This window comes from Paroedura picta, chromosome 15 (assembly GCF_049243985.1).
Source record: "Paroedura picta isolate Pp20150507F chromosome 15, Ppicta_v3.0, whole genome shotgun sequence".
Lineage (NCBI taxonomy): Eukaryota > Metazoa > Chordata > Lepidosauria > Squamata > Gekkonidae > Paroedura > Paroedura picta.
In genome coordinates, this window is record NC_135383.1 from 6,446,134 (window position 1) to 6,459,741 (window position 13,608).

General features: G+C 50.6%; 1 protein-coding gene across 3 annotated transcripts in view; it reads left to right on the forward strand.

The window, feature by feature from the left end:
• Positions 1-13,608, forward strand: part of EPHA8 (EPH receptor A8) — a 42,657-nt gene that overhangs the window by 26,543 nt on the left and 2,506 nt on the right. For 2 of the 3 annotated variants that reach the window (XM_077311880.1, XM_077311882.1), the window contains 12 exons: positions 763-1,098; positions 3,483-3,607; positions 4,259-4,421; positions 4,987-5,083; positions 5,683-5,750; positions 7,272-7,397; positions 8,391-8,576; positions 10,249-10,310; positions 11,195-11,404; positions 12,508-12,657; positions 12,900-13,090; positions 13,377-13,532. In XM_077311880.1, the coding sequence (XP_077167995.1) occupies positions 763-1,098; positions 3,483-3,607; positions 4,259-4,421; positions 4,987-5,083; positions 5,683-5,750; positions 7,272-7,397; positions 8,391-8,576; positions 10,249-10,310; positions 11,195-11,404; positions 12,508-12,657; positions 12,900-13,090; positions 13,377-13,532 (1,870 nt within the window). The remainder of the gene's footprint in view (positions 1-762; positions 1,099-3,482; positions 3,608-4,258; positions 4,422-4,986; positions 5,084-5,682; positions 5,751-7,271; positions 7,398-8,390; positions 8,577-10,248; positions 10,311-11,194; positions 11,405-12,507; positions 12,658-12,899; positions 13,091-13,376; positions 13,533-13,608) is intronic. The other variant, XM_077311881.1, reaches the window with a different exon arrangement.

Consider the following 13,608-nt stretch of genomic DNA (forward strand, 5'->3'; position numbering starts at 1 on the left):
GTGCGGGGAGAACAACGCTGGCAGTGCCCCTTTGTCGCTTTCAGGAAAAGCCTTGAGGTGACTTAGGGTCGCTCTAGGAATCACTAGGAAGCCCTATGGTAAAAGCGTGATTTCTGCCACTTCCTAGAACCTCCCTAGAAGCATGGTAGCATTGCCATTGGCCTCCTAGAACTGCCCTAGAAATGACATAGCCAGGCAACAGACCTCTAAATACCTAGTAAGTATATATGAACCTGCCACATATTGTATCAGGATCCCCCAATCTATCTAGGTCAATATTATCTACTCTCACAAGCTCTATGGTCTCAGGTCTTTCACATCACCTGCCCTCCAATCCCTTTAACTAGAGATGCCAGGAACTGATCCCATGACCTTCTGCAAGCAAGCTACATCCTCAACCCTCCGTAGACCTCCCTAGGGGGTGCCCAAGCTGTGACTCTATGGGTGTCCGTGGATTACAGTTACCATGAGCCCCTGCCAATTGGCCATGCTGGCAGGGGCTCGTGGTAATTGTAGTCCACAGATCTCTGGAGAGCCACAGTTCGGCCGATAGTACAACTAGGTAGCTCTCAGTTGGACTGATTTACCATATAGGTACTCTCTATGAGGATTCATGCCTAATGTTTCATTCAGGTGCTGGCCCGTCTGAGATGTGTGTACTTTCGCCCGAGTTGCCGTGTCACATGCCTGCTGCCCATGCCTTGCGGCTTGGGATTCCTCTGCCGTTCTGCCTGATTCTGCACTGTCTCCCATCCTTTTCAGGGCCTCCTTCTCCTCCCTTGAGCCTGCTCTCCAGCGTGAATGGGACGTCGGTCACCCTGGAGTGGGCTCCGCCTCTGGACAAAGGAGGCCGCAGCGACGTCATTTATAACGTTCTCTGCCGCCGCTGCATGTGGGACACAGGCCAATGCGAGCCCTGTGGCGCCGGGATCCGCTTCATTCCCCAGCAGACGAATCTGGCCCAGGGCTCTCTGATTGTGACCAATCTCCTGGCCCACACCAACTATTCCTTCTGGGTGGAGGCCGTCAACGGGGTCTCCGAGCTGAGTCTGGAGCCGCCAAGATTCACCGCGGTCAACATCACCACGAACCAGGCAGGTAGGAGATGGCCCCTGTTAGCCGGCTCCTATGTGCTCTTCTGCTCCAGGGCTGGTGCTACAGAACTGACTCATGAGATGTGTCTTTTTGGCATATCTGCAGGAAAGGCCGACTCTGTGGACTAGGCTTTTATGTGGCTTGAGCCTTAAGCTGCCTTAGACCAAATCAGACCTTTGGCCCATCAGATTCTGTATTGCCTACTCAGGCTGATAGCAGATTTCTCAGGTGGGGGGTCTTCCAAAGCACCACCAACCTGATCTTTTAAAACCGTAGTTGCCAGGGGGCCAGAACCAGGGACCTTCTGCGTACCGTGGCCCCTCCATGTGAAAACGCTTTGTTGTGGTCACTGTAAATTTCTTTTATTTAGAGGATATATCTGCTTCATTACTTTGACTAATGCAAATAACTGGGAGTTTTTTAAAAGCTGCAAACGGAAAATTGGAAATGCTTCCTATTTTCCTCTTGATTGAGACAAATTAACTTTATGCACTTATGTTCTAAAATAGTTCTTAAATGCCTTCATGATTTTGAATTTTCCAGCTGGAGAGAACAGTTTTGAAATATGCTATAAACATCTGTAGGGGAGGGGTGTTCAAAGTTTTCATCCCTGCATTTACTGCCCACAAATTTGCCCTTGTGTAAATCATATTGACAGGTCTTCTGATAACCTAACCCTAACAAGAACCCTAATCTAACCCTAGCCTTAATCTTAGCCCTAACCCTAAACCTAACCTTAACCTTAAGTTTAACTTTGAATCTTGTGATTTATAATTTTCAAAGTTGCTAATGTTGAATTGTGTAATTTGTACTTGAATTGTGTAATTAGTTACTTGGAAGATTTGTACATAAAAGAATTATATATATTTTGAAAAATGATCTTTACATATGGTGTTTTGTAGAATGGAGATAATTTAATAAAAAACGTTTTTACCTCCAAACATTTTACTCCAATCCTAGGCCAAACCCTAACCATACCCCTAACCCTAACCCTAATAAAAACCCTAACCCAAATATGGCAACTGGGGTGAATGGCTAAAATGAAATCTTGGTCATTTTTACCAAGGACGATGTTCAATTTGCAGCCCTTATAACTTTCACCTGAAAATCCTCGTAATCCATGTCAATTCTGTCTTGTGAAAATCAAACCTGCGATTCTCTCTCCTAACATAATTTCTTGCTTCCTCTTTATTTTCTCCATTAGCCCTTATTTCAGACCTATTTGTGCAGAGCTAAGTCCCCATTAGATATTATGCCTATATGATCTGGATAAGTGATGCATGTTGTGGGCATAAGTGCCATTATTAGTTGCGTGGATAAGCAGCACGCCGCGCATACAAATCTGACAGTGAAAATTGGCTAACCAAACTGGTGAATAAAAATAGAAACAAACCTCCAAAGGAATGAGAGAAGGAACGTTCACTCGTCCCTCCTTGAGCGTGAGTCTTCTCTGGCTTTTTGATGGGGCTGCTTTTCATGGGGGGGTCTCAGAAGGACCCTGCTGGATCCAAACGTTCTCTTGGATCTAGCCCAGCATTCTCTTTCTTCTGTCACCCATCAGGTCATGGCAACTGCTGTTAACAAGTGTTCCAAACACTTATAATGAATGAATGAATGAATGAATGAATGAATGAATGAATGAATGAATGAATGAATGAATGAATGAATGAATGAATGAATGAATGAACGAACTATTAGCCACCTTAATCTCAAGAACTCAGGATTCCGAACAAGATTGCTACAGTACCCAAGGCAAATAGTGTCTCTCAGAGGGGATTTCGGATTGAGAAGAGGGCATGAGGGGAAGACAGCAATCCACTCTTGTTCATGTTGTAATGCCAGTTAGAACTGGATTATTTAATTTAAAAAACCCACTCTGAGATCCATGCAAGGAACTGCCAGAGTCTTGGCTAGGATGGCCTTCAAGTTGCCCAGGTACATGTCAGAAAATTTCTGGAGATCTGGGGCGGAGCCTTGGGAGGGTGGAGTTTGAGGAGTGCAGGGACTTCCATAGGGTATAATAGCATGTAGTCAGTTTGGTGTAGTGGTTAGGAGTGCGGACTTCTAATCTGGCATGCCGGGTTCGATTCTGCACTCCCCCACATGCAGCCAGCTGGGTGACCTTGGGCTCGCCACGGCACTGATAAAGCAGTTCTGACCGAGCAGTGATATCAGGGCTCTCTCAGCCTCACCCACCTCACAGGGTGTTTGTTGTGGGGAGAGCCACTGAGCCACGGTCCCAGATCTAGGTCTCTTCCATCTCTTACTTTCCAAAGCTGGAGATGCCAGGAACTGAACCTGGGACCTTCTGTGTGCCAAGCAGATGGTCTGCCACTGAACCACAGTCTCTCTTTTCCTCCATGACTCTCTGTTGTGTGCTTTCCTAGCCCCGTCCCAGGTGCTGGCCATTCACCAAGAGAACGTGGGTCAGAACAGCGTCACTCTCCTCTGGCAGGAACCAGACCAACCCAATGGTATCATTTTGGAATATGAGATCAAATACTATGAAAAGGTAATTGGTTTGTTGGTGGGGACAGGGTGGGGGTGATGGAGATTCAACATAAGGCAAGGTCATGTGCAAATTTTCTAAATAAAAATCAACCTAGAAGTGAGACAGAATCAAGGGTGGCCAAACTGTAGCTCTCCAGATGTCTGTGAACTACAATTCCCTTGCCAGCACATACTGTCAGGGGCTCATGGTCATTGTAGTCCATGGACATCTGGAGAGCTACAGTTTGGCCACCTTTGGAGCAGAAAGCAGCCAATAGCAGAATGGAAACTGAAGTGTGCTTGTTGGTGGAGGGGAATTCATTCATTCCCCAAATATATGATGCTCGTGCCTATCCAAACCAGAGTTTTGCATGTCTGTCCTCTCTGTTAAATCTAGTAATCTTTTAATAGAATCATAGAATTGAATTGCAGAGTCATAGAGTTGGAAGGGACCATGCAGGCCATCTAGTCCAACCGCCTGCTCAATGCAGGATCATAGAGTTGGGAAGGGGCCAGACAGGCCAGCTAGTCCAACCGCCTGCTCAATGCAGGATCAGCCTAAAGCATCCAGGATAAGGATCTGTCCAGCCGCTGCTTGAAGACCGCCAGTGAGAGGGAGCTCCCCACCTCCTTAGGCAGCCTCTTAACCATTCCCTGTGTTTGTCCACCCCAGGACAAAGAGATGCAGAGTTACTCCACGCTGAAGTCCAAGGGCAACAGCACCACCGTCTCAGGGCTCAAACCCGCCACCCGCTACGTCTTCCAAGTCCGGGCTCGCACCTCTGCTGGTTGTGGAAAGTTCAGCCAGGCCATGGAAGTGGAGACCACCAAAGCAAGTGAGGAACCGTGGGAGCACCGGGCCCAAGAGCAGAGTGGCGGGAGGTCCAGCAGCCAGTTGCCTAGGGAGATCCAGGATCAAATCCTTGAAGCTCGTCAACATGAGTCGGTTGAGCTAGTTTCTCTCTCTCTCTTTCTCACTCTCTCAGCCTGCCCCTACCTTGCAGGGTAGTTGTTGTGAAGGTAGAAGAGAGGAGGAGAGAACCACTTGTCAGCTGCTTTGGGTCCCCACTGAAAAATACGGGAGATAAATATCTAAATTCATACACAAAGCTCCCTCTTCTGGCCTGTGCCTCAGTGGTAGAGCATCTGCTTGGCACGCAAGGTCCCAGGACCAATCACTGGCATTTCCAGTTAAAAGGGCCAGGCAGTCCATAAAGGTCAGCGCTGTCTCTGACTGTCAGAAGCTCTCTGGGGTCTCAGGCCGAGGTCTTTCACATCACCTATTACCTGGTCCTCTTAAATGGAGATCCTGGGGATTGAACCAGGGAGCTGGCCAGAGCCTCTCCTCTAAAACACCTTGAAGGGAGCAAGTTAGAATCCCGTGTACTCTTTGCCTCCCAGTAGTTCGTCATTATGACACCACGACAGTCATCTGGACCTGCCTCACGTTGATTTCCGGCCTCGTCTCGCTGCTCTTGTTTCTGATCTGTAAGAAGAGGTAAGAGAGAAGAGCCTGCCTTGCAAGACCTCCTTGGGGATTAAAAAATGGGGGGACCAGATCTGCCCTCGCATGTGGGTGGACTCGTGTCTGTAATGTCTCAGTCAGGCAACTGAGCAGGCAAAAGAAAAAGGTTGGCCTACTCTGCACAGTTGTGAAGTGACAAGGCAATCATCGAAGTAGGAAGAAAGCTGACTCAGAGAGGGCTGTTTTTGTTTTTGTTTTGTTTTTTGGGTGGGGAACAATCAAACTAGAGTACCATCTGCAGCCACGGGGCTGGCTCCATCTGGAAAAGATCTGGATAATTAACATGAGATTCCTCCCCCCCTCCCAAAAAAAACCCCTAGGAATGTGAGGTTGCCCATGGGGAGCAAGGTGAGACATCAACAAAGTATGTCAATACTTAATAAAATCACCTCTGTCTCTCCTAGTCCTCTGTCCCCCATATGCCCTGGTCTGGCATGTCTCGCTGCGAGAAAGTGGCTTATTTGAAGCCAAGAGGACAAAGTGGACTTACTGTGAAGATTTTTTGATATGCACCCAAATCAGACCAGCAGCCTATACTATAATATGGCATGTCCATCTCCTCTTGCATGTAGGCACTGCGGGTACAGCAAGGCTTTCCAAGATTCTGATGAGGAGAAAATGCACTATCAGAATGGGCAGGGTGAGTACCGAGGGGTGCGGCTCCTGTGCTTGTGCCCAGCTTCATACTTGTTATGGTGTGGTTTGACATCAAGTGTGGTTTGGCAGCTGTCAGGGCTCTGGGCCTCCAGAGGGGGGCAGTGCTGATCCCAGCTGTTCGGCAGGTTGCAGTCAGCGCTACATCCCCTGCATCTAAGCAAGGGTGTTTTGGTGCCCAGGTGCCTTGAAACCTAAGAAGGAGGGAGGGAGGCAGCATGTGTATCAGGGATTCCCAACCCCAGGCAACCCAGGGGATCCGCAAGAGCTCCCCAGAGGTTCTGTGGCCTTTCCTGGAAATTCAGATGGCCGCTGACATCACTCGACATCACTGGAAACCACTTCCCCTGTTGCTCTACACACCAAATGATTGATTGGGTAGCTGCTACATCTTACTTCTGCACCCACTTCTCATGAAGCCTGAAAAATATCTCAGTGGTTCTTCTGAAGGCACAGATAAGTGAGCAAGTAGCATGAACCGAGACCTTCAAACTTTGGCCTCAACTCTTGCTTGCAGTCATTCTGCTGTTCAGCTGTTATGAAGACGAGCAGGATAAAGTGGGCTGCAACAAGCAGGAAGTCTCCTCTTGAGTCAATCTGGGCACTGGAGAGATAATTTGAAAATCATCAGGAAGTTTCCGATAAAGGAATTATTGCATTAGGAATTTGCTACTGTCCTGTATTTTTATATCCTAATTGTGTGCAGTGCGGTCTGCTGAAGCTCTCAGCATCTCTCGCATCTACACACCACCAATGCGATCTGTTAATGCACTGCAAAACCCCCCCCCCCAAAAAAAGCAACTCGCGCATGATACCATAGGCAATTGCATCGGAATTCTTTGGCGTGAGGTTTTGCAAAGGCAAAATGACAATGCGCTGCCCGTTGGTCATAGACTGCAAGAAAAGCAACCTCTCTGCGATTACACATATTATCACATCAGGATTTTGTTGTTGTTAATGTTTCACGAAGGCAACAGTAGCACATGGGCGCATCGGAACAATCCCGGAGAAAATGAATTTTGCGGTCCTCGTATATCTGGCTTTTCTGCAGTGTTCTGCCGATGGGTGCAGCGTTAATGCGGGAGGCAGGGAAGATAACAGCAAATGAAAAGTTGAGGGCATCCTCCAGTCCTGCAGTGAATTTCAGAAATTAAGGTGGGATGAAACAGGAGTGGAATGCTTAGCAGAGCAAAATGTTGGCGCAGAAAAGGAACAGAACGAGGGAGGTGGAATGGTTTGTCTCCGATTAGAAAGCCCAAATGCCCTTTCCTATCGGCACCCGTACCTCACCCTCCTTTACCTGAGGTCAGGGAGAAGATCTTTGGGTCAAAACATGTGGATTTTAGACAAGTCCTGTTTAAGGACCCCTCCATTTACCGATTAACCCTTTATTGCTAAGAACCCCCTCTGCACCATCTGGGCCCGATCCAATGTGTTTTGAAATTTCTTTGCATCGTTGACTTGAGATCTTGCTTTTTTCCTCTTGACTTGTTGCGCTTCCCCACAGTGAAATTCCCCGAGTCGAAATTCTACGTGGAGCCACACACCTATGAGGATCCCTGCCAAGCCATTCACGAGTTCACCCGGGAGATCGAGGCCTCCAGGATTAAAATCGAAAGAGTCATCGGGTCTGGTGAGTCTTTCTCCCTTTCTTATGCATTCTCATCCCTTCGTCTTTCTGTGAGAAAGCCCTGGGGGAGGGCTGTAGGTAGGGCTGCCAACCTCCAGGTGATAGCTGCACATCTCCTGTGCTTACAGCTAATCTCCAGGCAGCAGAGGTCAGTTCACCAGGAGAAAAATCACAGTGTTAAGCCCCGCCCCTCCCAACGCCCCACTCTCTTCAGGCTCCACCCCTAACACCTCTAGGTATTTCGCAACTCAGAGCTGGGAGATTTGTTAAACATTTATCAGGTGGTATGGCCATATATGGTCATGTCGATGTGCCCTCCCCTTCCAAATGGCCAATGATGGGCCTGGAGGGGGTGGAGAGGGGAGGGGCCCCGGGTGGGCGTGTCCACAGCTCTGCTTCCCAACCATCTGCTGCATGATTGCACCACTTCTGGGGTTTTTTGAAGCCTGAAGAATGTTTCAGGGCAAAAAAGTTGAGAAAGGCTGATCTAGACCCTTGATATAATTGGTATGTATAAAAGCACAAGAAACCAAAGGGATGATCCAAAACCCGGATACATCAGCTGTCCTCCAGCTATTATCAGTCCGGAAGACGTGCTGGGAACCCGATGTGTGCTGAGTTCCAAAAACACCATGCATTTTAAAATCTTGCACAGTCTTTTATCTATGCGCATGTGCTCCACAGTAATGCAGAAGACCAAAAAAAAAAAAAATAAAACCATGTGCAGGAACCGAAGGAGCCGAACGCAGCAGCAAATTGCACACGGTCCAATTAGAGAAGTAATTTTAGAAATGTTCCCAGCTAAATTGAATTCAGGGGGAGTGGAAGGCAGGATGCAGGGAAGCTCGGGAAGAATAAATATCGTGACAGAGAGGAACATCTGCTCCCTCCTCGCTGCGGGTGGGGCCGGAGGCGGTGGCTTGGTAAAAGACCTCGGAGGGCATCTGTCTGAACCTGCCATGTTCTCCCCCCCTCCCCACCCGTCTTGCTTTGCAGGGGAGTCTGGAGAAGTTTGCTACGGACGTCTCAAGCTTGCAGGAAAGAGGGAGCTGCCGGTGGCTGTGAAGACCCTGAAGGCGGGTCACACCGAGAAGCAACGCCGCGATTTCCTGAGCGAAGCCAGCATCATGGCTCAGTTTGACCACCCCAACGTGATCCACCTGGAAGGCGTAGTCACCAAAAGTAGGTCTGAGGTCCGGGACAGGATGAGCACAGAAAAATGGGCTTGAGCCTGCAGGAGCAAAGGGGGAACCTCCTGTGGGTGGTCCATGTGGCTCCGAGCATCATTGCCCAGGTGTCCCACACAGCCTTGCCAACCTCCAGGCGGTGCCTGGAGATATCACAGAAAGACGAGGGATCTCCAGACTGCAGAGATCAGTTCCAGAAGAAGAGTCGGTTTTTATACCCTGGTTTACACTGCCCGAAGGAGTCTCAAAGCGGCTTACAGATGCCTCCTCCTCCTCTCCACACCCTGTGAGGTGGGTGGGGCTGACAGAAAGCTCTGGCAGGACTCCTCTGTGAGAACAGCTCTAAAAGAACCGTAACAAGCCCAAGGTCACCCAGCTGGCTGCATGTGGAGGAGCAGGGAATCAAACCTGGTTAGAAACCGCCACTCTTAACCAAAAGCGGCGGAGGTCACCTATTGCTTGGTCCTTTTAACTGGGGGTGCCGGGGATTGAACCTGGGTCCTTCTGCATGCCTGGCAGAGGCTCTCCCACTGAGCCACTGACGTCCTTCATCCTTGGCCTTGACCAGACACAATGCAGGGTGGTCCAAAATGTGAACCAGGTGGAGCTCAGCCACTGGGCAGGGGGGCAATTGTTTGCAAGTGACAAGAGGGACATCCCGAAGTTCATTGGCTCTCTGCTAAGCATAGCCTCAGACCTACAAAAACCTGGTCCTTCCCAAGCCGTGTGAGCCAGGCCTGCCCCAAAGCACAGGAGGGACAGGTTGGCCTAGGCCAGAAAAGCCAGTTCAGCCTCCCTGTTTTGTACGCTGCTCCCAGTTCCACAAAGATCAAGAGAGAGGGGAGTGTGCGTGAAACAGAGACAGCTTGTCCCCGGCTTCTGTCCTCATTTCCCTAATTGACATCATTAGCAAAAACGAGCCATTCATTCCAGCTTGCTTCTCTGCAGCCGGTCATTTGGCGGAGATGAAAAGGGGCGGAAGAGAAGAAACACCCCGGCTTGATTCCACTTGATCCCGCGGCCGCGGGTGGGCGTCTGGCCCGAGGCTCTGGCCCTTTCCGCACCCCGTTTTGATTCGCGGCCGCTCATCTAAGGGGGCCATTAGCATTCTCCAGGGCCGGCTGACTCACGCGGCTTGGGAAGGCCAGAAATAGCCCTGGTCGCCCTCCGGATGAAAAGCAGGGTGCTAATGGCATGCAAATATCTTCGGAGTAAATGAGGATGGTTTCGTTAGGTGACGGGTGGCGGTTTCCAAATCGTAGACAGGCCTGCCTTTTGGCTCAGCCTCGGAATGCAGCTTGCGCCCTGCTGTGGGTCAGAGGGGACAGGGCTGGTTTTCCCATGTAGCACATGTATCATTTGCGGTGGGCCCTACGTTTCCAGGGGCCCCACCTGTGCCTCCCCACCATGGAGCAGGGCCGCTCTCCTCCCCCCTTTCCCCTTTTTAAGGACATTTTGAATGACACCCCCTTCCCACTGCGCGGGGAGGGGGTCTGGCTGCTTCAGCTGGCTCCGGCAGTATGACCCCATGAATCCTTAAACTACTTCTGAGAAGGGGCCCTCGAAAGATCCCTGAGCCCACCCCACCCCCTGCAGCTGAAGACAGCCCAGAGATTCGCGCATTAAAGTGACCTCACTGTGAACGTGACCCCTCTTGATTCTTGCAGGCAAACTGGTCATGATTGTCACCGAGTACATGGAAAACGGATCGCTGGATTCCTTCCTTCGGGTACAACCCTCCTTCTTATTCAGACGTGGGGCTTGAGGGGGGTGGGGGGGACTGGTATAGTTGGTGGGAGAATCATAGGATCATGGAATCATAGAGTTGGAAGGGATCTCCTGGGTCATCTAGTCCAACCCCCTGCACTATTCAGGACACTCGTAACTAGGGTTGTGCGCTGCCACGCTCCCCCCATTGGCTCCTCCCATTCTGCCCCCCTCTCAGAAGCAAAATGGCTGCAGGAAATTTGTTGCCAGCAAAGGGAGCCAGTTATTCAAGCAGGAGAGGACTGGGGGGGGAAGGGAGTTATGGGTAGATGAGGCAATTGGAGGTCCAATGAGCTGTCAAGGAACCTATATCCTGCCCTACTATGTCCAATCCCATACAGGCTGATGCATCGATGAGAAGCAGGTGCTTGTTTTGTCCTTTGGAGGATGTGCCGCACCGTCCCCCACCTTCCCTCCTGAAAGGGCTCAGAATACTCTTTTAATTGACCGCCAATCCCTTCCCATTATCCCCCACCGTGCCTCCAACTGGCTGTCCATTTTAAAGCGCTTGGCGAGTTTCTCTCCACGGCGGTTTGTTCAGCCCTTAAATTATTTGACAGAGGAAATTTTTTTTTTAAACGCTTTAAAAACTGCTGCGCAAAGGCGAGGGGAGGGGCGATGTGGCTGACACAGGTCCAGGCCAATCGGTGCTGCACTGCTGAAAAACAGAACATTCCCAGTGATCTTGAGGGAGAGAAGAAGGTCATATTTGTGCTCAGGCGCGGGCTAATAACACCAGTTCTGCAGGTTTGCGCATATCCACGCAGAATAGCCCTACCTGAAGGCTGCCGAGTTGTGCGCGTCAGATGCCGTAGTTTGAAAAAACGTGGCCTGGTTTCCTTCCAGAAACATGACGGACAATTCACCATCCTCCAGCTGGTCGTCATGCTGAGGGGCATCAGCGCCGGCATGTGCTACCTGTCGGAACTCGGCTACGTGCACCGGGACCTGGCGGCTCGCAACATACTCGTCAACGGAAATTTGGTCTGCAAAGTGTCGGATTTTGGCCTCTCGCGCGTCCTGGAGAACAACCCGGATGCAGCTTACACAACAACGGTAATTCTACTTTAAGGGCGTGGTGGGTTGCTTCCTCACAGGTGAGGAAACAGGATGGCGGACACACTCGGTTTCCTTCTCATAGAGTCCTGCTTACAACCACCACCACCACTACTACTAGTAGTTATTTTTTAGGAATCAGAGTAGGGACATCCCACCTCCATGCCGCAGGCTCTGAAATTCCTCAGCCTTTCCTCAGAACCTCTCCTGAAGAAAACCACAAATTGCCACCGCTGAGCTGAGACTCAGAGAGGCCAGCCAGGGAGGGAGCCTTAGCCCTGCAAAAGATTCTCCTTGGTGGCAGTTTCTCGGACAGGGGATGACTTGAAAAACCCCGTGATCATGGCAGTTATACTGAAACTGTTCCCAGGTATCCCACCCACTGTTTCTCCAATCTCCTTGTGGACTCACCCACCAAGGTCTTCCAGGAACGGTTGAGAAACCACAGCTCCCCATAAGCAAGGGGAAGGAAGTGGCTTTCTAGGCAGACCTGCGGCTCGGAGGTAAAAGGGAAGGCGGAACATCCCTCTTTGCTCATGCTGCTGGGGTGTCGAAAGAAGTGTGCCTGGTAGCCAGTGGGAAAACTATGTCTGAGCTTTGCCTGCTGGGATTCTCCGGTAATGTATTATGCATCTGCAGTCTACATTTCCCCTCGGATTTAGGTTTCTCTCTCTCTCATACACACACACACTGTAGGAGTGAAATGGGAATGCAACATTGCCTCTCCAAAGCAATTGACTCCCCTCGGCAAGCAGATACATCCCTCCGATTTGTGCCTTGCCCCCATTGTGTGGATTTTGTGATCCGCACTCTGAGCACTTCAGCAGCAGTTGTGGCACTGCCACTTTCTCACAAAAATGGTTGAGATTTTAAAGCAGCTGATCAGTTGCAGGTATCGGAGGGTGGTTGCTCTCACCTGGATCTGTCTGGTCGCTTTCTGTCCTCCCTCTGATGGGCTTAGCCATTCAGTTGGGAGCTGGAGGGAGAAGAGGGCTCAGATGGTGGTGGATCCAGGCAAGGTTGGTTCTCCAGCTGCCACTTTCCTCTATGTATCTGTCGGGAAAACCCCTTCTGATTTCACTGCTCTGCGCTTTGCGTTTCAGGGCGGGAAGATCCCCATTCGGTGGACAGCGCCTGAAGCCATCACTTATCGGAAGTTCTCCTCAGCCAGTGACGTCTGGAGCTTCGGCGTGGTCATGTGGGAGGTGCTGGCCTACGGGGAGCGGCCTTACTGGAACATGACCAACCGGGATGTAAGAAAGACCGCTGTGCCTGCTCAGTGCTTGAGAAAAGAGAGTTTGCTCCATAGTGATGCTCTAGGAAGTTTGCCATGTCTCTATGGCAAAGTGGGGTCCTTATAACCCAACTCATGTTGTAAGGTTCTCATGGGCATCTACCTGGCTGCTTCTGGAAGAATGAATGCCGAGAGAGAGATTGACTTGGCGACCTGACCCCCCTCATGGTAACGCTTGTATTGGCCCCCTCTCCTTTGTAGGTCATTCAGTCCGTGGAGGAGGGCTATCGGCTGCCTGCTCCCATGGGCTGCCCCACGGCCCTGCACCAGCTCATGCTGGACTGCTGGCAGAAGGACCGCAGTGACAGGCCACGCTTCTCCCAGATTGTGGGCGTCCTGGACAAGCTTATCCGCATCCCGCAGAACCTGAAGTGCACATCGACGGTGAATCGGTATGCGGTCCCTAGCAAAGGGGAGATGTGGTGCTGCAGCAAGAGAAGGGCTGTCCACGCAAGCGGGGCTAGTGTGGCTGACAGCAAGCCAAACAGGGCCCTCCCAGCCATGGCGGTCCCCAAATTCTGCGCATGCATATGCCGCTCCCCCCAAATCAAAGTTACCTGGCCTTGTTTCCAGTCCCTTCAATTCGTTCAGGTATTTCTGTCCCGTCCCCCCCTTGCAATACAGCAATGTGAATGTGCCTTGGTAGAACTCTGAGAAAAAAAATATGTAATCTTCCAGGTTCACACAGACCATCTCAGAGCGAGCATGCATCGACTTTGCCAGCTGCAATTCCGTTGAAGACTGGCTGGACTCCATCCGGCTGGGACGGTACCAGGAGACCTTTGCGCTGGCCGGCTACACGTCCCTCGGGATGGTGATGCACATGAATATCGAGTAAGTTTTGGCGCCACGATTGATCCCGAAGGGCCCGATTGCCTTGCCTCCACCCGCATTTCTCCAATCTCACATC